This window comes from Astatotilapia calliptera, chromosome 9 (genome assembly GCF_900246225.1).
Source record: "Astatotilapia calliptera chromosome 9, fAstCal1.2, whole genome shotgun sequence".
In the NCBI taxonomy this organism is placed as follows: Eukaryota; Metazoa; Chordata; class Actinopteri; order Cichliformes; family Cichlidae; genus Astatotilapia; species Astatotilapia calliptera.
Window position 1 is genome coordinate 13419155 of NC_039310.1, and position 26310 is coordinate 13445464.

At 43.5% G+C, this 26310-nt stretch overlaps 1 protein-coding gene across 3 annotated transcripts in view; it reads left to right on the plus strand.

The window, feature by feature from the left end:
• zfhx4 (zinc finger homeobox 4) overlaps positions 1–26310 on the plus strand; it is a 93415-nt gene that overhangs the window by 44087 nt on the left and 23018 nt on the right. For all 3 annotated transcript variants that reach the window (XM_026179370.1, XM_026179369.1, XM_026179368.1), the window contains exon 6: positions 11620–11854. In XM_026179370.1, coding sequence (XP_026035155.1) covers positions 11620–11854 — 235 coding nt within the window. The remainder of the gene's footprint in view (positions 1–11619; positions 11855–26310) is intronic.

A 26310-nucleotide genomic window follows, 5' to 3' on the forward strand; every position in this document is an offset into this window, starting at 1 on the left:
CCTCTTGGCAACACCATGGCTGGGAATCAGGGGGTGGGGGGAATTAAACAAGGGCTGTAATGGGAGGAGGGTGAGTAGGGAGTAAGAAGATGAGGAAAGGAGACTGTGGTTTGTAGATGCATCCAAACGCCTCCCTTTTCTCATTTTCATCATCTTCTTTGTAGCTCTCCCTCCCTCTCTCTGCCCCCTTTTTTTCTTTCTCTCTCTCTTGCTTTTTCTATCAACTGAGGGACCTTTTTTCAGTCTTTTATCTCCACCACCCCCCCCCCCTCCTCACATTTAATTTTCTTCCATCTCTCTCTGATGGAGGTAGCTGCGCTTGCGTGATATTGTGATCTGTGATATTAAGTCTACCACTGTGCCTTGGCTATTAGCAAGGGTCAACCCTGCCCACTCTCATTTGAAAATCAAATGGCCCTATATATATGCAGCCCAAATTATTGGACTGTCATTTGGACTTGTGTGATGGGGAAATGGACAGGAGATTGACTCCCATAGATTTGCATAAAAAGTCATTGTGCTGGTACCCGGAATAGAAAAGAGACTGGATCTATTTCAAATGCATGGCACCGTTTATGACACACACACACACACACACGCGCACACTCTTAAATTCATATGTCCATAAAGAGGTATAGCGTTACATACATTCATAGAGACGCACTCGTTCACAATTGTAGTCATCAAGTTACCATTCCCACTTGAGCCCGTGTACGCTTGTTCCAGACACAGGCTCTTGATCACAGCGTCCTTGTCTCAGACTCGCAGACAGACTTAAAGAGTTGCTGTTCTCTTCAAAAAGGAATGTTCTCAGCCACTTCACGCTAGATGCTACTTGACTGCTAGATATAGATTTTCATATTCTGTCATGGAGACAGATGATGCCAACAAGAGTTCAGCACCTGAGCAGATAAATTAATTCACCTCTGTGTGGGTTTTTTTTGTCTTGTTTGGTTGTTGTTTTTTGCCAGAAAGGTTGTCCGTGCCTCTTTCTTTTTCTTTTTTCCTGATGCCAGTTAGTAGATTATTCAAATCATCTCCTCTTTCACCTGCATGGAGATTACAATAGAAATCTTTCAGAGGTCCGGGGGTGGTGAAGTGGGTGGGGGAGGGAGGATGGAGGGTAGCGGCTAATTAAAGCATAAAAGCAGGTGTGTGTGCACGGGTGTGTTTGTGTGTGTGAACTCTGTAGCTGTAGCTTTCTGTTTGACGGAGAGGTTTGAATGGACAGGCTTCCCCACCCTCCCCCCTTCTGCCAAATAATCCTCATAGATATTAATAAGAGTTTCGCCCCTTCTCCCTCCAACGCCTTTACCAGATGGTCGGCAGAACACGAGTGTTTATACACACATCTGTGGGTGTGGGTGCGTAATGTCCAGCTTTGGTCCAGCTCTTGACTGACACTCATATGTAATGTTTAATTTCCCCTCTTAAATTACCTCAAATTCTTGACTTTTTGATGAGTTTGTTGACTAGGTGTGTTCATGTGCGTGTGTTTCTTTTTTCTGTGTGTGACACAGAAAAACAGACTGAGCTGGTTTTCTCATATTAATAGCTAGATGTGATCCCTTTCATAATCATTCGCACCCCTCTGAGGTGTGGGTCATTTGGGCCGCGTCCATGTGCAGGGGACTGTGAAGCAGATCGAGGCTGACAGGTATGGGAACGATAGCAGAGGGGGGGGGGGGATTGTGAAGTGTGCAGAAGGAGGGGGGGGGGGTCAGTGTCTTCCAGACCACCAGAAGGAAGGGAGCATTGCTGGGATGTGGGAACAAAGGAGTTACCAGAAGTTTCTTTTCCTTTTTGTCTTTTTCCCCTCGTCTTAACATTCCCACCCTCACTATATCCCAACAGACGCTCAGATACACACTTCCCTCCTCCCGTTTTCCATCCACATGCCCCCTACTCACACACTTGTCTTCCTCTAACCTTTTTTTTTTAAATATCCCAAACTCCGCCCTATCCTCGCCTTTCTCTTGGGTCTTGATCATCCTGTTAGGACAAAGACACAAGCTTGTTTAGGGGAAAAAAAAGAAAGAAGAAGAAGAAAAACAACTGAAAACAAAGTAATAATCAAAGAAGGCACATGAGCTCAAACATGATCTCTCGGGGGCGTGTTGTCTCCACTTTTGATGCATTGATTTGATCAGAGCAGCCTCAGACAGATCACATGGCAGAGAGATCAGATAAATACTTTTTGTGTAAGTTCATTAGCTTTACTTTTGAAATCACCTGACATTAAAAATGTGCGCTTAATTTGCAAGAAAGCTGACAGGAAAAATCGTAGCCTCTTTTTTTTTGTAGCTCCGTTCTTGAAATAGTCTAAAACGTTACATCAGCTTAAAAATGGTATTTAGGCAGCCGTGCTTCTTCCCTCTCATGAAGCTATCAGGATATTGATATGGACAAAGTTGAACTGAAATACTCCTCAACGCCCTGCAAATCAATAATCGATCGATTGGAGGTAATTGTGCTACTCCCTTGGAACGGTCCCAAGTCACCCTCTCTCTCTCTCTCTTTTGCCGTCTCTCTCCTTCTCACACTCTTTGTGTCATTATCAGCATGTGGACCCGTATTCGGTATTTCAGCATTCCAGCTGTAATTGATTTTAACCATTAGGTGCTCAGTGAATAGATAAGTAGTGGGAGATATTCGATTATACGGTGAAAGAGGGAGACGGGGATGAAAAGAGGGAGAGAAAGAAGGAGGGAGAAGGATTTAGGGATGTTGCCGGAGAGCTGCAGAAAGGGGAGCTGACCTGTCCTGCTGTCTATCCGTCTCTACCACTGGCCTTCCATCTTTGCGGCAGCACAATACCGCTGACCTCCTGTGAGTTCAAGCAGCTTAGTTTCTGCGAGGTAATCCCTAATGCTTTGAAATAGACCTGATAGAAAGCCCACTTACTTGTTCAGGATTAATGTGGTTTGTGTGTGTGTATTGGGGGGTGCGTGGGGTGTGGAGGTGGGAGGGTAGTTTCCAGCACATTTAGTTAAATTAACCGATTCGAATCATGATATTCACTTCTGACTGCGAGCAGCGCCTGTAAAAGCATGTCACACTTTATCGACAGACAGGTGGGAGACTTGGATCCTTGTGCCTCACCTGTCACACATTATTACGCCGCTCTTCTCTGTTGTTTGTGTCTGGATTCGCTGTGCTGGTTGCCAGAGTGCTGTTATTTCCTTTCAGTAGCTGCCCGTCGTTTACAGAAGCCATTTTGTATCGTGAGTGCAGCAGAGGACGGTATCGTTTTTCAATTGTTTTCTGAAGATACAAGTCAGACTTTTTTGTTTCTTCCCTTTTCCGCTGCCCTTTTCTCCTCTTTTCCTCATTCTGGCAGGAGTTTAGGATAGGACTAGGGGCAGGAGCAGAGGGAGGGGGGACAAAGGCAAACATTTGAGTAATCTTCAAAGAGTCCATTGGTATGTTGAGTGGACGCTGGTATGCGGACTGCGGCTGAGGCTTTTTCAGGGGAAAACAATATCCTTCCTTTAGATGGCTGGGGCCTGGGCAAACACTACTAGCTAGGCAACTCTGCCCAGTGCTGCCACCGCTATCAGCTTACCCTCACGCCGCCCCTTGTCTCTTGCAAAAATTGGTAGTCTTCTTCATTGCTGGAACAGAAGCAAAAGAAGAACCCAGCTTGGCAAATGCAGGGCTCAATGACTGAGTTTGTGTGACATATCTCCAAATTGTTTAACTGGGAGAGTTTTGATGTCGACTGCTAAAGAAATGGTCGCACTCTGTATAAAAATAGTAGCGGCGGATCAAGTGAGCCACGTTGTAGGTCACCTGCAAGGCACCTGATTTCCTGTGGCAATATGCAAAACATGTCTGCTGAAGAGGTACATTCATTGTGCTGTTCCTGGCAGACAGACCAGCCTAACATACACACACCTGGACGCAGCCTTTCTGCACAACAAGCCACATTTTCATATTGTTTCCAAGGAATAAGACCTGACACTGTTTTGTTTTTTTTAAATTGGAATGTGTAATGTAAGCATACAAAGGACAATTGTATGCTTCTTTGTTATGAAGTTGATTATTCATTATATATACCACTATGTAGAATCTATAGTTGTAGATGGGCACAGTGATATGTCTATCAAAAAAGCATTAAAAGGCAGATCTATTTGATAAATACGACCATTAGAAGAAAGAAGCAGGCAGTCTGCCATTTTGTGACAGTTTCAAAATGAACTCCCTTTTGTCCAGTAATCACTAGCCATTTTCTCACGAGGATCCACCCCAGGGATAATTTCTCCCATTTCTCTGTCATTAGCAGGGCCTGGTATTAGGCTTGTGTTTTGTTCCCTGTACCTTTTGTTTTGTGCTAAGTGAAACCATGCGACAGGATAGGGGCTAACTGGAAAACAATACTCCCCTTCACAGGCTCAGGAATGTGTAATTAGTGATTTGAACCCAGCTACACTCGTCTAGATTCTTCCCTATCATTCTCTCTCTCGCTCTCTTTCCATCTCTTGTTCTTTTGTTCTCCTTGTCACAGATTTTCTTCACCCCGTGTATCATCAAATCTTTCGCTTAGTGTTGTTCACTGTATGCTTCTGTCATTCCTTTTGTCACACTTTCTCTTGGAGACATTTTTTTTGTAGCAAGTCCCCACTACCAGCAGAGCAAAGCAAAACAAACTTGGAAAAAAGTCACTGATCCTTTTAGCACCAAAATTATTTTACCTTCTCTTCCTTTTCAGTTTCAGTTAAACAGAACAACAACCGTGTAGCGCAAACTTCTTTGATGATACAGGTAAATGAGCTAAAGTCCCAGATTTGGAACCCTTTTACTCGTGTTTTTCGTAGACCCTGTCAATTAGAACTTGCTTTGATTCCTCAAAAGCATCTTGGTGTGTTGGGAAAATGGAAAAAGATTAGCCCTACCCGAAAGTCTTAGCACACTGGCAGTATAAAATATAACAGGCTAACAAGCATGCTAGCACTTCAGTGATCTTCTTCTCAGCATTTCACGATCTGTCTCCTACTCTGAGTCGGTGGAAAAGATAAAATCAGTGGCACAATGGTTTAGGGAAATAGGGAGGTCTGGTCAGTCTCACCTGGTGGTGATGGAGACAAGCGGGGGGCTTTTAGACCCTAATGGGCTAAGGTCAGGATAGCTAATAGGCAGTAAGTGGCTGAGCCATGCTGTCTAAATCTAATGCTAATGTAAATACTGATCCATTTTCATGGGGGATGGAGGTGAGCTGGCTTTCAAGACACCCAACACACATACACTTGAGCTTAAGTGAGTAAGGAAGATCTGCTCTGGTGTCTTTGTCTTTTGTAATCTGCAATTTTTGAAACTACACGTTAATTTCCTTGCTGTCCACTGATCAGGACAAGAAGAAGTTAATTGTGTTATAATTTAGCAATGTTGTGTTTTAGGAGGGAGACTAGAGGTCAGGTAGGTGTGAACTTCAGATTGATCTTTATGTCAGTTACACACTTCACTTATAAACTTCTATCCATCCATCCGCTTATCCTTTTCAGGGTCGCGGGGGGGCGCTGGAGCCTATCCCAGCTGTCATAGGGCGAGAGGCAGGGTACACACTAGACAGGTCGCCAGTCTGTCGCAGGGCCAACACACAAGGACAGACAACCATTCACACTCACATTTACTCGCACATTCACACCTAGTGGCAATTTGGATTATCCAATTAACCTATCCCCACAAGCTGCATGTCTTTGGACGGTGGGAGGAAGCCGGAGTACCCGGAGGGAACCCACGCAAACACGGGGAGAACATGCAAACTCCACACAGAAAGACCCCAGCCTGATGGTGGAATTGAACTCAGGACCTTCTTGCTGTGAGGCAACAGTGCTAACCACCGTGCCACCGTGCACTTACTAACTTCTATCGCTATTTGTCTGCAAATAGTAAAGAAGGAAGAAATTAAGTGAAGAAAGAAAGAACAAGTAAGGAGCAACAGAGAAAGGGAGAGAAAGAGACAGGGAGACAGCACAGAAGTGGAGAAAATGTCGTATGAAAGACTCATTGTGATAATTCATTTATTTGTCTTGGCAGTGATTATGAGATGAATGCTTATTATTATTGGGTGACCTAAGCTAAGCTCATCCACAGGCCCCTGCACCTCATGGATCGGCCCCAGAGCTGTGATCACATGTGATTGCCAGCATCCAGAGAAACAGGAGAGCCAATTTAGCTCTTGGAAATATTTTCTTTTGCATTTATGAAAATGAGAGCCTGGGCAGGAGGCAAAGGAAAGATGACCATCAGGAAATAAAAGAAGGTCGAGTCGGTTGGATTCAGGTGTGCTGGGAGTGCCTTGTGTTGAATCTTTAGATTACACACTGTGGCTTTGTAGGAGAGGGTAACTGCAGACGCACACTGAGTGTGTGTGTAAATTGGTGCATGTGCACTCAGCACTTTTTTTTGCACTTCTATATGCATATTAATTTATTGTGTCTGTGCAGCACTGACGCTGACTCTCTACCACCGCCTCTGTTTTCTTTATCTGTGGAAGGAAGGTGGCACATACCTGGGCTCTCCGCAAGTCTTTTGAGCAGTGCAGTCTGCCAGTGAATCCATTGGCAGCAATCTTGCGTTACATCTATGTCTTGGGGGCTGAGTGTCGGTTAGCAGTAACATGTGTTAGGGAGCTGGTAGCACTGATGGAATTCTACACTTGGCAGCCTTCCAGGCAGTACTGGTATGTGTTTAAAATACTTTCAAGGAACAATACATGCTTTTGTTGTTTGCTGGGCCAAGTGGGGCTGTTTTTGTCTCTGATGGCCCTCAGGGGCCCAGGGGATAGCACTGGAGGCTGGTGACGTTCTTAAAAAAAAAGGGGGGGGGGTAAAGGTACAACCAACAAAACTCCCTGCTCCCCCCCAAAAAAGAGGAGATACAGATGAAAAGATATAAAGAGGTTTTTATTTTCACAATGTGCGGGGTGTACATTTGCATGCATGTGCACACTCTCAGAGGAATCAAAAACAAAACTGAATGTATGCACTTCTTTACATACGCACGCACACACATGCACACAGCACCGGTTATTAAGGCATAACCGCTGTGGCGGAGACCTCTCACTTTCAGCATGTATTCATTAGCTGCCTGTTTCTACACTTAATGACAGGAAAGAGTCCTGTTTGTACCGAATACTCTAATTTGTCATTTGCTTTATGGAGGAAAAATGCAACCCCGCTGCCTGGTTCTACTTTTGAATTTATTTTCCACGTTACCAGAGAACGCATCACAATCACAGGCAAAGACAAAAAAAACACAAAAAACAACACGAAAAAACGCCCGACTGAAATTATAGACAGACGCAAAAAATACTTATGAGATAATATCAAAAAAAATGTGGAGTTAAAATTACTAATGCATAAAAAAACGCACGCACACATTCGCACAGTCATAGAGCAAAAAAGAAACGGTGGATTGAAATTATACCCACACGCGCTCTTTCACGTACTCGTACATGCACAGGGAGATAAAAGAAGTTGTGAGGAGATGTCTTTTGGCTTGGCTTATTAAGAATTCAGTTAATGAGGCAGCTTTGTCACCCCAGATAGAACAAATGGATACGAGACAGCAGCGCCGCTATCCTTCCCCGCAAACCCAGGCAGCGAGCCGAGGGGAAGATGTGTGTGTTCTCGTGTTTACTTGTGTGTGAGAAAGGTGTTTTGTAAACATCTCATTCTGCATAATGAATGCAGTCCTCTGTCGTCCTCAGTCACACACACACAGCAGCAGCAGCAAACTGCTACACCAGGGAGCTTCCTTTACCTGTCAGACTGACTCTCCTCCCCTCTCCCAAAAACAAGTCCCAGGGTGTTTTTGCATCTGTGTGTGTGTGTGTGTGTGTGTAAGTCACTGACAGCATTGACTGTCTTGTGTTTCTGACAGCCGAATGGGAAGTCCTGAGTATTGTAATTTACATTGTGATGTGTGTGTGTGTGTCAGACAAGCACTCCTTGTGTTTTAATGTGTCGGCTAATGTCTGAGTGAGCACCCTGGTCGCTTTCGGTCTTCACTCGCTCAAACCTGGTAACATTCACATATATATCTACATATTGCAACACAACAGTAACATGCACATATTTAAATGTTACCTCACACGCATTTCTATTTTCAGTTTGCCACAATGATATATTTTTGCAATTCCCTGACCAGAAGAGGGATCTCTCTGTCTCTCGCTTTCTGTCTGAGCCCTTTTTGGGTCCACGGTAACGATCACTTGCTGCAACACCAGAGAAACACATACTGAGAGAGCCACTCTTGCTCTCATATGTGAGCTTTACTATAAATGTAACTACATGTCAGGCAGTAGTGACGTGGACGTTTGCAGTAAATTTGCGGTAAATTAAAGAAATTTTTAAAGGAATTTCTGGTCACTACGCAAGTTAGGACGTAGATTTCCCGCAGAAGTCTAAATCAAGCTTGAGTGGAGAGTACTAAATGTTCCCTCACCGCTAGTCACACTATTAGAATTGATACTGACAATTGACAATAACATATTGATAAAACCAGCAATGTGGCATATTCGATGACTGAAAGGGGTTTTATGTGTGTGCATGTACCCCCTTTGCCATCTAGAGATGTCTCTGCCCTGTTTAGATCCACCCAGGGAGTGCTGTGTAGCTGATTTTGATTGGCCCACAGGGAGTGTTGGCTTATTTGGTTGTTTGCCAAACACTAATCCCCAACAATTAACCACCAGGCAGGCTGGAGAGGTGCCATATTGACAAGGATGGCTCTTTTTGCCATTCTGCGCAAAGACGCTCGATATGATACGAATGTGCGTATAAACACATACAGATCAGCAGCAGCATAAATTACATGCACATTGCAAGTAGACACACAGGGGCACAAACCCAGGAGCAGGAACAGTGTGTTTGTGTGTTTGAATATGCATTACACAGCCCACGCCTGGCAGGAGTCAAAGTGCTCCTTTAAAAGTTCATAAATCATGGATGTTCTGGCCTGTGATCACCAGACCGCCTGCATTTCAGGCCTGCGGAGTGCCAGAGAGCGACAGACAGCCCTCTAGTTTAGGTCTTAAACAAACCCTCTGGAATGTGCTGATGGGGGAAGAATTAATATTAGGTCTAAACCTATCTGGCATCCCAATTCAACCCTAAAGTATATCATTCAGCTTCTCTCAGCTGAAGCCTCACATCCTAAAAACATTACGATGTAACTTACAGCAGTAAAGGATGTGTGGTGTTTGAGGCCACAAGCGCTACAATTCTCCTACTGCCATTAGGAACCAGTTTAAGCCATCAAGTATTTTCTGAAACTCTGCCTCTCTTGATAAGACTCTTAACTGTTATGGCCATGTGTGCTCACACACTTTCCAATTCTAGCATGGTCTTCATATGGGGCTGTTCTTAACGTACTTCTCGAGGTTGTCACAAGAGGAAAGAAAGGCTTTGTTTGATTACCAGTTTTCTATTCAGCTCTAAGAGCCCCGCTTTCAGCTTCATTCAACTGTAGCTGGGCCCCATTCCTATCAGAATGACGTTAAAATAAAAGTGTGTTTAAATGTCCAGATACGGTTAAGCTCAGAAAGAACCAGTTCCAAGCTAATCCTGTTTTGATATTGTGGTTGTCCTAATTGATCAGAGGATGAATGACAGTCAGAATGTGTGCAACTACACGGGCTTTTACATATGCTGTATAGCATATGGCATTGCTTTGAGAGGTCGTTTTCAACAGAAGGTACTTTGAGCACCTCCTGTTTAATGCCAGTGTTTATAAAGAAACGCTGAAAAGTTCATATTGAAAGAAAAGCCATGACGTCACACTTTCTTGTTTATGCATGTGATATATGCGTGCTTGCTTCCGTAGCAAAAGTGTGTTTCCACAGTGAGGCTCGACAGCCCAGTTTTCCTGCGAGGTAGGGAGGGGAAGAAAGAAAAGAAGCAAAGAGAAAGAGAGAGAGAGAGAGAGAGAGAGAAAAGAGCGAGGGAGGCCTCCTTTCACAGAGAAACAAAGATAGCTGTAATTAATGGCCCTGAGCTCTGGACTAGGGGAGCTTTCTTCTGACAACTCCGACTTAATTAAAACTTAAGACTTCTGAAAGGGCCTCTGACTGCGAGGGGACGTCCCACCGTCTCGTGAGAAAAACCTCGCAAGATTTCCTACAAAAGAAAGAAAGAGGGAGAGACAGAGAGAAAAGATGTGTTAGTGGCTGTAGCTATGTTGCTAATCCCTGTTTGTCAAAGGAGGAGGGGGGGTGGTTAGAACTCATACACCTGCGACCCACTCCTCCCACCACACACACACACACACACACACACACACACACACACACACACACACACACATTCATTTTTCCAGTCTCTCTCTCTTCCTGCTCCATATAGCTTGATGCAACTATACTCTGGAGGAAATATTACCTGGCTAACTTTTCATTTGCTTCCAGAATGAAACGTCTTCCTATAGGAAGAGGTGAGAGACTCAGTAGGGCTAGCACATGCACACTTGTCATTATCTGCATTAATTCATGCACAGAACCCTGCACCTCTTTCTCACATGGCTGTATGAATAAATCTTAACAAAGTATAAAATAACCTTTGCGAGCCACCCCTGTGTCTCTGCCATGCTATCTTTTCCCCTCTCTCTCTCTCTTTGTTGCTCTCTTTCTCTCCCTCTCTCTCTCTCTTCTCCCCTTCACAGAGGATCAGATAATAAAAGCTTGGCCTGGTCTTTTGTTTTTGTGCATTGTTCATTAGCCCGGCAGCAACAACAGAAGCACACTTGATATGCTTGGCTTGACTGGGTGTATGGGAGTAGGGCAAGGTGGGATGGGGGCTGTGCGTGCATGCCTGTGTGTGTGTGTGTGTGTGTGTGTACATGTGTGTGGGTGTTTGTGCACCTACATGCACCAAGGGCAGGGCAAGAGGTAGGGGGTAGCTTTGCATGGCTGCAATGCCATTAAAGAGGCAAGTGGAAATTAGGGGCTTGCAACTGACAGCACACATTGAATGAGAAACCCCTGCAGCTGCTAACAATATGGAGAGCTGGACAATGTGCATGTTAAAGACAAAAACGGTGTTTTGAACTCAACACCTTGTCTGACTTTTTGTGGGGGGGGGGGGGCTTCTGTCTTTGCATTACTTAGACAATATCCAGTTAATTGGAAATGTTAGTCTTTAAACTAAGCTCAGCTGCTTAGAAGTTATATCTATTTCTGTTTGGTAGTTTCATGTTTGTCTGTCCCTTTTATATCTTGCCTTTATGCCTATACCTTTTTTAAATATGTACTTCTTGAAGATCTTTACTTGTGCAATAGACTTATATAAAAGAGCCATTAGTCAGGAATCTTGCTCTCTAGTATTTTTCTTTCAGAAATATCTATAATACCACTGTAGCCAATAATGGGTCTGACTGAAATGCTGACTATTGACTTTTTTTTGTGGCTTTTTTAGAACCAGGCAAGTGGGATTTCTGGGTGTTTGAATTTTTGGAATTCAACTGGAAGGATAATAGAAGGAAGGATTTTCTGGCCAAGTTTAAAATGTTACAAAGATATCTGGGAAAAAAAACAATGAAGTTGCTCCTGCTTTGAAATTTTTGAACTGTCCCTAAAAGGTGAATGCATCTAACCTTCAGACTCTCTACTTGTCTGTTCCACAGCATTTGCAGAAGCTGGACAGTTCGTATAGCCCGGAGTCATGTGTCTACTACTGCACGCTGTGCGACTACTCCACCAAGGCCCGCCTCAACCTGGTGCAGCACGCCCGCTCAGCTCGCCACCAGCAGAACGAAGGACTGAGGAAACTCCAGCTGCACCAGCAAGGCCTGGGAGGAGATGAGGATGGGCTGAGCCTTCATGAGCTGTTCCATGTCAAGGAGTGCCCCAGCAGCCAAGGTCTGTGCTTTTTCAACCTACTTTGTTTGCTTTAACTGTGATACTTAAGAATATTTGTTAGTTTTAAGGCTATTTCAGTTAATACTTTGGGGATTAACTTTTTGTCACATCTTTTATTTTTTTCTGGTGGAGTGCACACATGGCCTGACTTTAACATTTTCTATTGGCTTCCACTTTTATTTTTATTTTTGTTGTTCTTCTTTTTTTAGATTTTAAAACCTTGATATTAGCTGAAGTGGTCAGTTTTCTTTGTTTGAAGTCAGATTCCTCAATCTTTACTCCTTAGACTCTTCCTATCTCTTCCCTCCCTTGCATCACTCTCTCTTTCTTCTGTCAAATCTCTCTCACTCCGTACTTCATTCCCTCCTTCCTTTGGCCTTCATATCCAGATTACGTCTCTCGATACAGGCCCGTCCATTCCTCCTAATCTCTCCAAAATGAGCATACTGTTCCTATTAGGCTGCTGCTCTTATATCTGAAACATGCACACACACACACATAGACATACACACACACAGTGTCCCGTGCACAGGGACATCCCAAGCAGGCAAGTCAGCTTATGAAATTTCACCTTGGGAGGATCTCATAGTGAAAGGCCTGTACACACATACGTTACTCACACACATGTATGCTATGGCTGCACAGTCTCTCCCTGGAGTGAGCTTTCATTTCCTTTCTCATGACCAAAGCAATTTGGCTTTCATTTAAGAGTCTCCGTCCTGCCAGCAGCTAATAAGTGTAACAGAACTGTAAAACATTCAGAGAGACAAAAAAAAGAAAGAAAGAAAGAAAAAAAAAAGATTAATCGTTTTTCTTTGAGTGGGGGGTTGGATGGTGGGTAAGGGGTTGCAGGGTGTAAGGGGAGGGGGCTGCGTTGTAATTTAAACCAGAAGACAGAGAGTCAGGGTCCATTATTTAGTCATCCCTATGTTAATGCTGCCGGGAGAAAATGAGCGCTTAACTTGTTTTTGCTTTGCTTGACCTGCAGGAGCGGGTGGAGTGGGGTGTGGTGGTAGTGCAGGGGGGAATGGGGAAAGTAAGGGGGGGGAACACATTTTGAAGAGCATTCCAGCATAGCATTAGCCCATACATCTGTCTGTGTGTGTGTGTTTAGGTGTGTGTGTGTGTCAGCTCATGTATATTCCACCATGAATCTGCGCTCCCCAAAGTGTCCTGTTTATACTGTACATATACTCCCAAAACAGATGGGGGCCCAGCGCTTAGAAACATATGTGAGTCCTAGCGCACACACACACACACACACACACACACACACACACACACACACACATTAACAGGAGACGAGCTCCCTGTCCTGGAGTGGAGACTGCTGCTGGTGAATGTTTGGTTTTAATTACACATGGATCAAAGTTTCGGTGAGATTTGGGGTGCAGCAGAAAAGCATGCTTAGATAAATCATTACCTTACATTTTAACATAGCCACCAACCCCCCCCCCCCCCCCCTTCTTTCTCATCTCCTCTTTTTTGCCCCCCTCCCTCCTCTCTTTCTTTCTCTCCTTCTTTGTCCTGCTTATTCCTCCAGCTCCTGTCCATTTTTTTCTCCAGGCCTTTTACCGTTTTTTTTTTCTTCTTTTTTGTCCTCCTCCCCTTCCCTTTTTAAATCTCAAACCAATGCGCCCAAGCAGGTTTTAAACCTGTCAAAAGCAATATTTGGCCGCTGCACCAAATTTCCAATGTTCCACTCTTAAAACGCACTAAATTTGTTGCTTGGACCCTCATTTTATACCTTGGCTTTGAGATGGCACATGGTGAATTTCCATGAGGAAGATAGCGTAAAACCTTAAGCGGACGCTGGCACCGTCCAAAATGCTAAGCCACTTTTCTGGATGCCCTTCTTTTGCCCACTCTATATAACTTTCTTCTGAACAACGGTATTCTTTCACATGGTACGTGGTAAATGTTTCAAAGGCTACTTCCTTGTAGCCCATAAGTATTTGGCAGGTGTACGCAGTGAGCAAAGTTACAACCATGTCAAGTAGAGATCAAACACTGAGAGTCAGTGGAATAAATTGGGCTTGTGTTCTTGTTCTGTAGTTTGCTAATAAAATCCGTGTTGTTGTATTTGTTGTTTATTTTTAGGATTTTTTTTTTTTAACCGATTACAAAATAGTTCCTGTTAGCATCACACGCTAGCCCGCCTTACGAGAGAGGCGATTGCTCCCGCAGTGATATATGATGCGAATGGGGTTTTTTTTCAGCAATGGAAAATGCTTTATAGTAGGTAACATTTTCATCCAACGTTCAGTTTAAGGACCCTCTGTTTGTGTATTCGTGTGCTGTTAGTTTTCTGGGCTACAACTCCTGACTCGAGCACTTTCTGTTCATTAGAGACTGGTATGAAAAAGATTAATTTAAGTGCTGACCGGTATCTTTCTCTTAAAGCCTGGGAGTTGGCACCAAGCCACATAATTATAGGCTCATTTGGGAATAAGAGTTCTAATGCTTGGGACTTTATGTACATGTGAATGGCTTTCATTAAACAATTTTGATGCTGATTTTATGGCCTAATTAAGGATACGGTACTGGAGAGACACACCGCAAGAATATAGGTGTTTTGAACAAAGACAGGAGTGTACATGCAGTACTTGTGAGCTTGTAAATGCATAGGTTTGCCGATGTATGTGTGCATTTGTGTGTCTTTGCGTTTTTCTGAGAACTTGTCGGTCTCTGTTGTCCTCTTGAGTGTTTAATTCTCGTAACCTGGGCCCAGCCAACTCACGCCTTTACCTTTGGTAAATACCGTTGTGAAGCGAGTGAACTCTGTGCTCGCTTGCCCGCTTGCACCCTTGCATGTGCAGCAGTTAGCACTCCCGGCCTAAACAGCAGGAACTTTTCACCGCAACCTCTCAACTGCGTCCTTCAGAGACAAAAAGCCCACTGTGTCCACATTTCTGAGATAAACCGTCCCTCTCTGTGTGCAATTAGAAATGATCAAGAAAATTGAGTTTATAAAAAATGCCAGTTTGCATCAGAAGAGCGGGCATAAATGAATTGCCTCTCAACACGGAGGACTTAGAGGCCATTTTGCTTTGAGGGTCGTCCAAAAGTTATTAGAAAAATTAGATATTTTTTGTACTTCTCTGCGCTCTGTAATGAAGTTACGTCCTGAATGGAGCTGTTTAGTAAAACAGCTAAAAAAGAAAAATATGACAGATTGCGAGTCATGGGTATTCCATCATCGGTTTGATAATTTGAACAATTTGTTTAGCTGGACTTTTTGAGAAATTAACAACCTCTGAAGCTTAGTTGTTACAGCGATTTTTTTCCCTTTTTTGCCAGCTCTGAATCTCTCGACCATTTGAGCATTTGTTTAACTACAAAGAGCATTTTCAGGAGGCGTGTGTGTGTGCGTGCGTGCAAGCATGGGTGTGTTTTTCTATGTGTTTCCTCGCCCATTAGCCCTGTGCTCCATCATGTGTAAAGCTCCTCATAAGCCAGACCAAGCAGAAACATGAGGCCTTTTCTGCATACTTCACTTTCTGTCTTTTTTTTTTTTTCTCCTTTCCTTGTTCCCTCTGTCCCTCTCAAAAAGGAAAGGGAGATGGGATCTTATGGAGGTAATTATGTCTGAGAATCAAGCCTGTCATCCATCCCTCCAACACCAACCCCACCACCCGCACATCTCCATCACTCCGTAAACCCCCTCCTCTCTCCCGACCCCAACCACCGTCACCCGACATGCATTAAAGAGGGAGGGAGAAGACCCTCTTTGTCTGAATCCCTGTTTTAAACAAAAGATCTCTTCTGACTTAGACCAGCAACACTTTTATCATGTGCGTGTGGGTGCACGTGCGAGTGTGTCCAGAGCCCTTTGTTTTCTCTGAGTGATAAGGCTCTAGGACATTTTTGGTCCTAGTTAAATTAGTGTAGCAGTGCTAACCATTTACATAGCAGCTGTAGGCTAAAACCTGAGCCTAATGGACTCTTATTATCCACATATATATGTGGCTGAGTGTGGATATAGATGCGTGTTTGTGTGCGTGTTTCCAGCAGGAGGAGGTGGTGGAAGCACGGCCAGTGGGAAAGTGTGCCATCCTGCCTGTTTCCGAACGCACAGACATTCCTTGTTGTAAAATGCACGCCGTCGAATTGTGTCTGAGCTAAGTCGAGGAACCAAAAAGCACAGAGAAGAAAAAAGAAATCATCCCATTTTCAATGTGGGAAAGAGCATCCCAAAGAGCATTTCGATGTGATGACATTGAAGAAACTTTTGAGGTATTAGGTTTTACCTCCTCCCTCAGTTTCACTTATTCATCTTATGCCTCGTTTTTTTTTTCTTTTTTTCCTTCGGGTGGTGGGGATGGTTTCGCCATTCCAGTGGTTGTCTTTTTTCGGAAAGGTCTCTCCTCAGACAGAAGTCTATTTTCAGGGTTTGTCTCAGTAATTTGTGGCCATTACATAAACATTCATGGATGGCCAGAGGACTGAGAGAAAGGATGCAACACACACCCAGATCTAGCAAAACCACTAGAGTTAGCATAGCGGTCGCCATTTTCTCTTTTAAGTTGTAGAATGGAGAGGGTGAAACCAGATAACTAGCTCATGAAAGGACACTTCAGCCCTTTATTAGGAACAGCTTTAAGCATTCATCTATTAGATATGTACATTTAGAACTGCTCTGGATAGTTTAAGCCGACCAGTTATAATGCATATCGATTTGCTCACATCCAGATGATTAAATGCAGTCATTTATTTTTGACCTTTTCTTCTTCATTTACCATGACACAGGAAGTTACTTACATACTGTAAAAGGTAAAGTCCACAGATTTCAGTCAGATGGGATTCATTCCTCGCATAATAAAAACCTGGAATGTTATTTTATGTGTCCAACACGAATACAAATACAGGGGGGGACTATTCTGATGAGAGCGATGTGATTTTGCCCAAGAGGATTTTTGTAAAGCATGTAGCTTTTTATTGCCGTGCAATTAGTTGGAGACAATACTCTGCATTTTAAATCATTTGTCAAATCAAAATAAGACACATTCATATATGTATATTATTATATTTTCGGCAAGTAGCAATTTACCCCAAATTTCCCAAAACCATATTCTCTATGGCTGAGGGAGTAAAAGATGTGGTCATTTTTTGAATAATTCCATCCAAGCAAATTATAATTACTTTGTGGTCTCTGTGTGTGTGCACACAAAAAAAAAATGGGCAGGAGCCCGACTTGTGCCTCAGAAAAAAAAGTGCCTCGTTCACCATAAACTATTTTTGCAATGGTGTGTTGGGGCGGTATGGGCTCAGCCGATTGTTTTTCTTTGAGTTGAGCAGCTCTTTGGTGTAGGGGTATTACCCCGTCTAAATTGTTCCCTCATGTTTTCCGCCAAGGTTCTGTGCCCAACACACTGACAGTTATAATTTGCAGAAATTGCGCTGATTATCTGAATTAGCATACCTGACCAATGCCACATTAGTCTTATTTACAATACAAAGCCGTGGGGCTCTGAGGACGCATACTAAATATGACTTAACCCTTTGAAGAGGGGACTGGCGTCACAGGGCCAGAACGTCTTTCACGTCAATGATATCACAAAGAGCTTAAGGCCCCCCACTCCATATGGACCTGAAAGCCTCTGGAAGACTCCTGGAAAGGGAAGTGGTGAATGCAAAGTCCAAGGACCATATTGAAATCACAGGTTTACTGCAAGTTTTCCCCTTACTCTCAGGTTCTTTTGACCTTTGTCTTCCCATATTTTTTTTTCACCACTTAGCTGTTCTCCCCATCTTGTTTTTCTTTTCCTTTTCCACCCCCCACCCGCACCCACCCTCTTCACCTCTGTTCTTCTTTATTTTCTTCTCCCTCACGTCTATTCTTTTCCCTCCCCAATCCCTTCATACACCCCCTGTCCATTGACTCTTAACCACAGATGGACAAAACAATGGCCCATGTCACACAGCATTAAGACAAACAATCCAGTGATGGGAGGAGGGTTGTGTGGAGCCGGAGCCACGGTAACCAGGCAATACGCTCACTGGTCCAAGCAGCCACTAATCTCAGACAGCGATGATACAATTCACAAATGGACACTGAAGGCAGCCTGTACGCACACACGCTCACAGCCACATGCAAAAAAAATAGGAACATTAAGAAATATAGTTACTGGGCAGCATTTCTGCAAAAAGTTTTCTTTTCTTGTGTCCGTCTACACTCTCCACTCAGTTTCTCTTCCCTCATCCATCAATGGGAGGTATAGAATTGATAGCAGGTATTGATTACCAATTGGCTAAGGCTAATCTGCTCTAACCGGAGGAAGCTTTGCACTTACAGCGGCTGTCAGTGGCTTGTCGTGTGTGTTTCTATTCGACTGTGCAGCATTACAGTAGCAGTAACAGTATTTTTTTGTCTCAACTGCTTACCTACAGCATACTAATGGTCCAAAAGCAAGGCGTTACATTTAAAAGAAAAGAAACAAATAAATAAAATAACAATGGGGCTAATCTGGACATTACTTTGATTTTTTTCAGAAAAAGGGAAACGTATGTTCTGTCTGCCCAAAGAAGCTCCGAGAGACATGCCAAGTTTCACCTCCCTACCTATGTGAATAAGACCCATCTCCCTCTTGCTTCTTTTCTTCATCTCCCTAATAGGAAATTTGAGCACACTGTGTGAGATTAAAGCAGAGAATCAATGCCTTGTGAGCAATCATTTCCAGACAAATCTCTTTCATCTTTTTTTTCTCTCACCCCCCCCCCCCCCCCCCCCCTTCTTTCTCTCTCCCGTTCGTTTCCTCTCCCACCTCCTAATGCTAACAGGGGGTCCTGTGTCATGACATCCCTTTTGCTTTTATCATGTCCTAATAACATTCTGAAAATAGAGAGAGAAAGAGGAATGTGACAGAGAAAAGAGGGTGCTGGGGGAAAAAAAGAACAAGAAATGGATAGACTGATAAAAATCCATTGAATGAGCATGGTTCTTGATTTGTGCTTTGATGTGGATGTCTTTGTGCAAATTAGACAAATATGCCCGCTGCTTTAGTCATCTCGAGGCTCTTCAAGAGATGCCATCTCCTCTTGCCATCCTTTTCTTTTATAAAGGATCGAAAGAAGGAGGGAAGGAGTGAGTGACAAGTTCATTTAAGGGCAAAAAAAATATACATTTCACAAAATGCAAGTGATTGAAGAGAGACAAGAGGAGGCTGAAGAGAAGTTTTTCTCTACTGTGTAAAATTATAGTATATAAGAAGTAGCCTGTACAAGGCAGTTGAATAAAACTGAAAATCTAAAAAGCTATAGACATAAAAAAATGCTTTTGTTTCTGCTTGGTTAGATGCAAAAGGTGTTTCACCTTGGTGCATAAGTCTAATGGGCAGGGATACACACATATACACACACACACCTTGGCCAGACCTTTGTTTCAAAAGCAGGTTAATGGGGAGTGAGGAAGAGGAGCGTTGCAATTTTCTGCTCTTTAGGCGCCAGAGAATTCTCTCCAGTGTAAGAGAGACCAGACTCTCAGCGTAATAGGCATTTTACACCCTCATCACCCCTTGCACAGACACACACACAAACATGGGCACACGTTCCCCAGAAATGCGTGGGAGTGTAATAGGCATTCTATGGTGTGTATTGCCCATCCCTAGAGAGCCAGTAAGTGTTAGACATGCATAGAGTCGGCAATGAGACAATCAGCATGCTGAAATTGAAACCTTGTCTGGAGTCACACAGGAGGGGAGGACGATGTGCGAGAGGAGAGGAGAGGAGAGGAGGAGAGGAGGAGAGGATTAACTATATAGACTGGAGGACCAGGGATAGGAGCACAGATGGCGGCAGGGCGAGGAGATCCAGAATAAGAAGAGAGGAGAGACAGAGGGAGAGGAAATAGGAACTGATGTTTGTTTAATTGCCTCATAAGTGATGACACAGATAATTATGTCGAAAAAGGGATGCTCCTCTTAGGCAGGGCCAATGAGCAGCTGTATCTGTTGTGCGTGTGTGTTTCATGCTGTCTCTCCCTATAGCCCCATCAACTGTTGTCCCCTCAAGCCACATCAAGTATAGGACACCATTAAAGCAGTCCGGTTTACGTCATATCAAATCATTCAGCTTAATTAACAGACAAGCACACACTCAAAACACACAGACACACACTCATCATTTGGAATCATTTTAATTACTCTGCAACATCATGATTATTAATATCTCTGCTTCGTATACCTGGGGATATGAAGGCGAGTGTGTTCACCTATATTTCCTGCGCTGCGCTTCCATGTGTGCAAGTGATGCTCCCTTGACTTCATATCTAATTGTCTTTTTTAATGACAATATTCCACTGTGTGCGGGCTGTATGTAATGAGTCAGGGTGTGTCAAAGTGCAGGCCTGAGCTGTCTGCTCGAGTTAAGCTCTTCCCGTCTACTGAAGAAGCCTCCAGCGTACGCACTCGCGCGCACACACACACACACACTCAAAAAGACCAGTATCAATGTGGGAGTTCCTGTATCTGACACGAGATTAAGAGGGCCAAGCGGAGGAACGTCGAAGAACTGCCCTGTTGCATTTGCAAGAAGGAAAAAGGACCGTCCTGTCACACGCGCGCGCACACTCAACACACACCAGCACGAGCATCCTGTGCTGTAAGTGAGCAGTAGCCTGCCTTGCATTATTCACAGTGGCCGAGTGATCGAAGCCTGGTTCAATAACACTAAAGCGGCGCATGCTGGAGAGATTTGTCTTACAAAACCTTGACACACACACAGGCGCACATATGCTCTCACACACATTGATTTTTGGTGGTGGGAATCTCCTAGGCTTTGGACGAAAGACAGGGACGAGAGAGGGGGCTTCCCCCGTCAAAGCAAACCCCCCCCCATACACACACACACACGCATCGTTGTACTTATTCTGGACTTTACACCCGGATACGGTGCATAGGCAAACACTGTAAGTGCATGTTTAATTCTCACAAAATGAGATCTGATGGATGGCGATATCATGCACGCGAAAACGAAAGAAAAAGCTGAAGATAGGCGGCGAAGGATCTGCTTCTTAGATCTGATGGGGTTTCATTTACTGCAAGATGAGCTGATGGTAAAAAAAAATGTAAAAAGCAAAGGAAAAAAAAAAGTCTAACTGATCATATTTCTGTTTTTTGCTGACTCCCCTCTTTTGCATTTTACCATCAGGGGGCTTTTTGCAAGCCAGGCAGAAAAAAAAAATCATGCTTTGCCTGATATGTCATATCATTCTGCTGTAGTGCGTGTGTGTGTGTGTGTGTTTTTGCACAGGAGTGTTCAATTTGAAAGCCTTCACTTGATTTGAATGGAAATTTTTCTTATACATCAGCCACTTCATTCAGTTTCTTATTTTCTTCTGAGCGGCACAAGCAGCGCCCTCCGGCGTTTTTGACATATTAACATGTATTGACAAGCCAGCGCTCGCATGCCTGTAAACACACAGCACAAACACACGCGTATACACACACACCTCTGTCCCCCGAAGACCTGTGATCAACCATACCCAATCCCTTGTAATCATTTGGAGCACCCACACACACACACACACATACACGCGTACACACATGCACATGTATTTTCAGCTTCAATCCAGAGTAATGGTTTGGGGCAGGGGCTGAAGCAGTGGGCTTCTTTCCCTTAGCCCCAGTGTCTTAAGCTGCCATTGATTAAATGTTAACTGATATACTCGGCCCTGGCAATCTTGTTAGAGCTGGAGCAGGCAGGCAGCTAGACAGACAGTTTAGGACCTGCACCCTCCTGATCAATAGCACAGATAAAGATTTCATCCATCAATGAGCTCCCAAAACAAAAGGTACCTGATACCTGATTAGGCCCGCGGGGACACACGCACGCACACACACAGATATGAGCATAAACACACTTTTACATGGCCACATGGGCTTCAGGCACATGAAGCGATCACACACACACACACACGCGCGCGTTTGGATCAGGTAAATACTTAATTTAAAAATCTGTATATAAGCTTAAATAAGCGCACACTTCTCACACACACATTCTTTTCACTCACTTATTTTGTCCAGAATAATACCTCTAACAACCCCATCTGAAGTCAATCAGTTCCACACCTAATGGTGTAATTACGACAGATACACACTCACGCTGAAGCGCACACTCCCCTGACACACACACACACACACATATACACAGTCAAGTTTGCAGATAAGACAGTCCTGACTTTTCCCGGATGAAGGTTAATTATGCTGTGTAAGTTCACTTAGGTGTGGGGTTGCGTTTATCCAAAGAGGTGTATATATGTGTCTATATATGCACGTGTGTATGTGTGTGCACGGCTATTTAGATTGCACGTGCATGCCAAAGGCACCACAAAATGGAAGAATCAATGTCTGGGCGACCACTACTGTTAACGTGTATCAATAATGTTCCCCCATCTTCTTTCTCAGCTATTGTCACAAGGCAATTTGAAAGTCCAAGCCTTTGCCGCAATTAAGACTTAATTATAAATCAATAAAAGAAGTCATTTGAATATTGATTTTTCCTTTTTCTTCATATTGTTAATATATTCCACACCCTGTCTGTGATTTTTTTTTCCCTTCTGTTTTTGTTACAATTTTAAGGGGAATCAATATTTCCCTTTACAGTCATTCGAGAAGTGTTTTGGCGTAATTGGAGCCAAAAACACAACAGGATGTCTTGATGGGGTTTGATACCCAGAGGTGGTCAGGGGGTGAAAATGTCACAGACCCTTAAATTGTGATGGATTCCCCCCCCCAAAAAAAAGAAAGAAAAAGAAAAGAAGAGCTAATGATACTTTATAGCACTCAAACAGTGATCTCATTTTGGGAGATTTTGGGTGACATTTGTTGTCACGATGCCAAAAACGCATTTCCATAATTTTCACGGCTGACATTTTCTTTGATATGACACTGTATCAGAGCACACTCCAGAAATGATATCAATGCACCCCAGTAACCTGCATTTCATTTGATTAAATGATATCTTTGCTGTTTTATTTTCCTGCTCAGCCATTTTGAAGGGCTGTGAGATTTTCAAGTGGCGTGTCAGGGGCCGGGAGTCTAATGCATGGAAACATGGTGCTTTCTGTTTTCTGACGGCTAGCAGAGATAAGGTAGAGATATGGCTCTAGTACTGGCTCAAATCTAAAACAGATCCTGCTTGGGGGGAGGGGGGTGGTGGTTGGGGGAGTTTAGAAAGTGAAGGAGGGGAGGGAGGAGGAGGAAGGGAGGGGTGGAAGTAGTAAGAAAAGGGAATATTATCAATCCTCTAAGTGTCTGGCGGTGTCTCTCTTTCTTTCCCTCTTTCTCTCGCTCTTTTTCTCCCCACTCTCCTTCAGTAATCTGATTTATTCGAAGCATATGTGTGCTGCTCTGTCTTTGTCTGCTTCTATTAGGGCCAGTGGGGGCCCATATGACATTGTTTAGCCAGTAATGAAATGGACATTTTTTGCATGTTTTTGAGAAAGTCAGAGGAAAGCCAACACTCCTTATTTGTAACTGTCTGCGAATACCATCTCCAGGGCAGTACAATACCATCTCCAGGCCCAGGTCTATGCATGTGTGTGTGTGTGTTGCGTGTGAACATGTGTGACTATGTGTTACAGGTTCCATGTAGTCATTTTGGAGATGAATCTGAGCAACCTAATGAATATTTTGGCTTGAAGATATTTTTTTCCCTTCTTCTGTTGCTTCTTATGAGTTCTGCCATCCTCTCTGACCTTAACACATTAGAGGCCCTGATGATGAACACATTTTTTGTTCTGCGCATGCCTCTATGACAAAAGACGTGTCACATATAAAAACGGTTAAGCGCTAATGGAAGCTACATGGTGCTCGACTGAAGTCCGCATCGGCAACAAATACAGTTACCGAAAACCATTTGAAATTAATAAAGTGACTGGAAACACGGTTAGGTTTTTTTTGTCATCTTTATATGTGTAAAATACACATTTTTAAACATTTCGTTTATCTGTCCTTTCTGTCTACTCAAATCTTCCCTTTGTTTTTCATCCAGGATTACAGTCTTGTTTTTTGGTGGCTCTGAAAGCAGATGGTTTTATGCAGCTAAAAACGGGACAGTAGCCCAATAGGATAAAGATCTGTTTAAGCATTATCCATTTGGCCACTGCCCGTCACAGGCCTATTTTAAGCATAGACACACACACACACGCAGCCATTCTCTTAAACCATGGCAGCCATTTTATTAGATTCCCTGTTTTCAGGCCTCGTATTAGTTCTCGGAAAATAAATGAACCTTGAATACATGACAAGGACCGGTCTGGTCAGTTGAAAACTATATCTATCCTGCTCGTATCTTTGTTTACCAGTGTAGTGATGGATGGAGAGATAACGGGTAAATGGTGGCGCACAGGAACAGATGGGATAGGTATATGGACGGATAGCTGTGTGAAAAGATAGAAAAATAGATGGACAGATAGATAGATAAATGGATGGATAGCTAGACAGATGAATGAGACAGGGAGATCTTGTTGGGCTGATAGAGTTGAGCAGGTATGCCGAGAAACAGCTGCTTTCTTCATTAGGTTCATCTATCGATCTCGGACCCTTGTTTTGTGCGTGTGTGTGTGTGTGTTTGAGGGAGAGGAGAAAGACAGCAGGCTCTGTAGATAAGTGCTGGTAATAGAACAGAATGAATTCTTATCACAGAGATGGGAAGGCCATTAACCCTCAGCTCCTAGTTCTCTCTCTCTTGCTCTCTCTTTTTCTCCCTCCCACCGTCCTCCGGTCTGGACCTGACAGGTTCATGTTGGCAGGTGTGTGTGATATTTCCACTATGTGTGTGAGACTCTCCAAGTGCGTGCATGTGTGCGCATCTCAGCTGCCGCTGCGCAGACTGCCCTATTGGCCAGATGTTTATAATCAGGGGCTAGATAAATATTGGCCCGAGGAATCATAAAAGACCGGGAAGAAACAGAGAATAGAGAAAGAGACGGGAGGAGATGAAACAGAGGAGAGGAATCTTCTTTTCAAATTATTCTTAAATCCCTCAGTAAGCATGCCGTGCCGCCTCCTCAGTTCACCTACTCAGCCTAAGGTGATTCAAAAAGCCGAAATGCAATATGGCTGTTGTGTAAGATGCAGGTGTGTGTGTGTGCACGTGTGGAGGTGTACAGTAGGTGTGTTAGCCTATTGTATAAGGCCAGGTGTTGGGGCAACTTTTTTTTTATCCACCAGTGAAACTTTTGAAGTCATATTTTTGTCCTGTGAAAACCCTTTTTGTATTTGCCATTAAAGAATCATTAACACCACCCTCCACACACACACACACACACACACACACACACACACACACACACACACACACACACACACACACACACACACACACACACACACACACACAGACACACACAAACCCATCCACCCAGTGCCCACAGCACTGAAAATGAAACCCTTCTTAACACGAAACAACAGTTTCTGTCTGCGCAGCAAGCAAGACATGCAAGCCTTTAATCTTGGCTATGTTTATTCATATGATTTTTTTTTCTCCCCCCTCTTTTTTTTTCCAAAAGGGTAATAGGTGTTTTGTTAGTCGCCTGCAAGACAGCAGAGCGAGCAATTTGAGCGAAAGAAAATACAATGAAGAGTCTCAGGAAGTCGTAATTGACAACAACAAAGCAAATTTGGAGCTGCTGATACAAGCATTTTTTACACAAAAAGTCATTTTTTTCAGCTTATTCTGTCAGTTCAACTTATTGACATTCACACCAGGAGCGAATTAAATGTGACAATCCTATTGTCTGGCTTTCAGAGTCGACCTGAAACTATATATATATATATATATATATATATATATATATATATATATATATATATATATATTCATCCAGGATTACAGTCTTGTTTTATGGTGGCTCTGAAAGCAGATGGTTTTATGCATTATTTTCGATATATATATATATATAATATAAAGATATAAATATAAAAATCTTTTTTTTCTTGCTGGTGTAATAAGTTTGCGTGTTTTTAACAATAAATGGCTCAGTGTGGGTGGATTTGAGAGTGTGGATGGAAACATGTGTGTTTGCTTGTGCTGGTGTGTTTACATGTTAGCATGTGGGCTGTGGACTTATGTGCATGAAATGCATTGAAAGCTGCGTAGGAGTAAATGTGTGTTATACGCAGAGATATTCATGGTTAGGTGTGTGTGTGAGGGGGAGAGAGGGAAAGCGTGTGCGGGTGTGTGGTGTGTGTGTGTGTGTGTGTGTGTGTGTGTGTGTGTGTGTGTGTGAGTGAGTGAGTTATTCCCAGGCCCTGTGCAGGAGCTGTAGACCCTCTCTGCTGGGTTGATGTTTAGTATTTTAGACATGCTACATTAACAACATCTGGTTAAGATCTAAATGCTTGTTAAACGCGCTGAAATTCGGGGGGAAAGGTACAGGGAGAACGAGGGAGAAAGGGGGGATAAAGAGGGAGAGTAGGGTAAATAAAGATTTGAGGGTGAGAGAATGGGAGGGG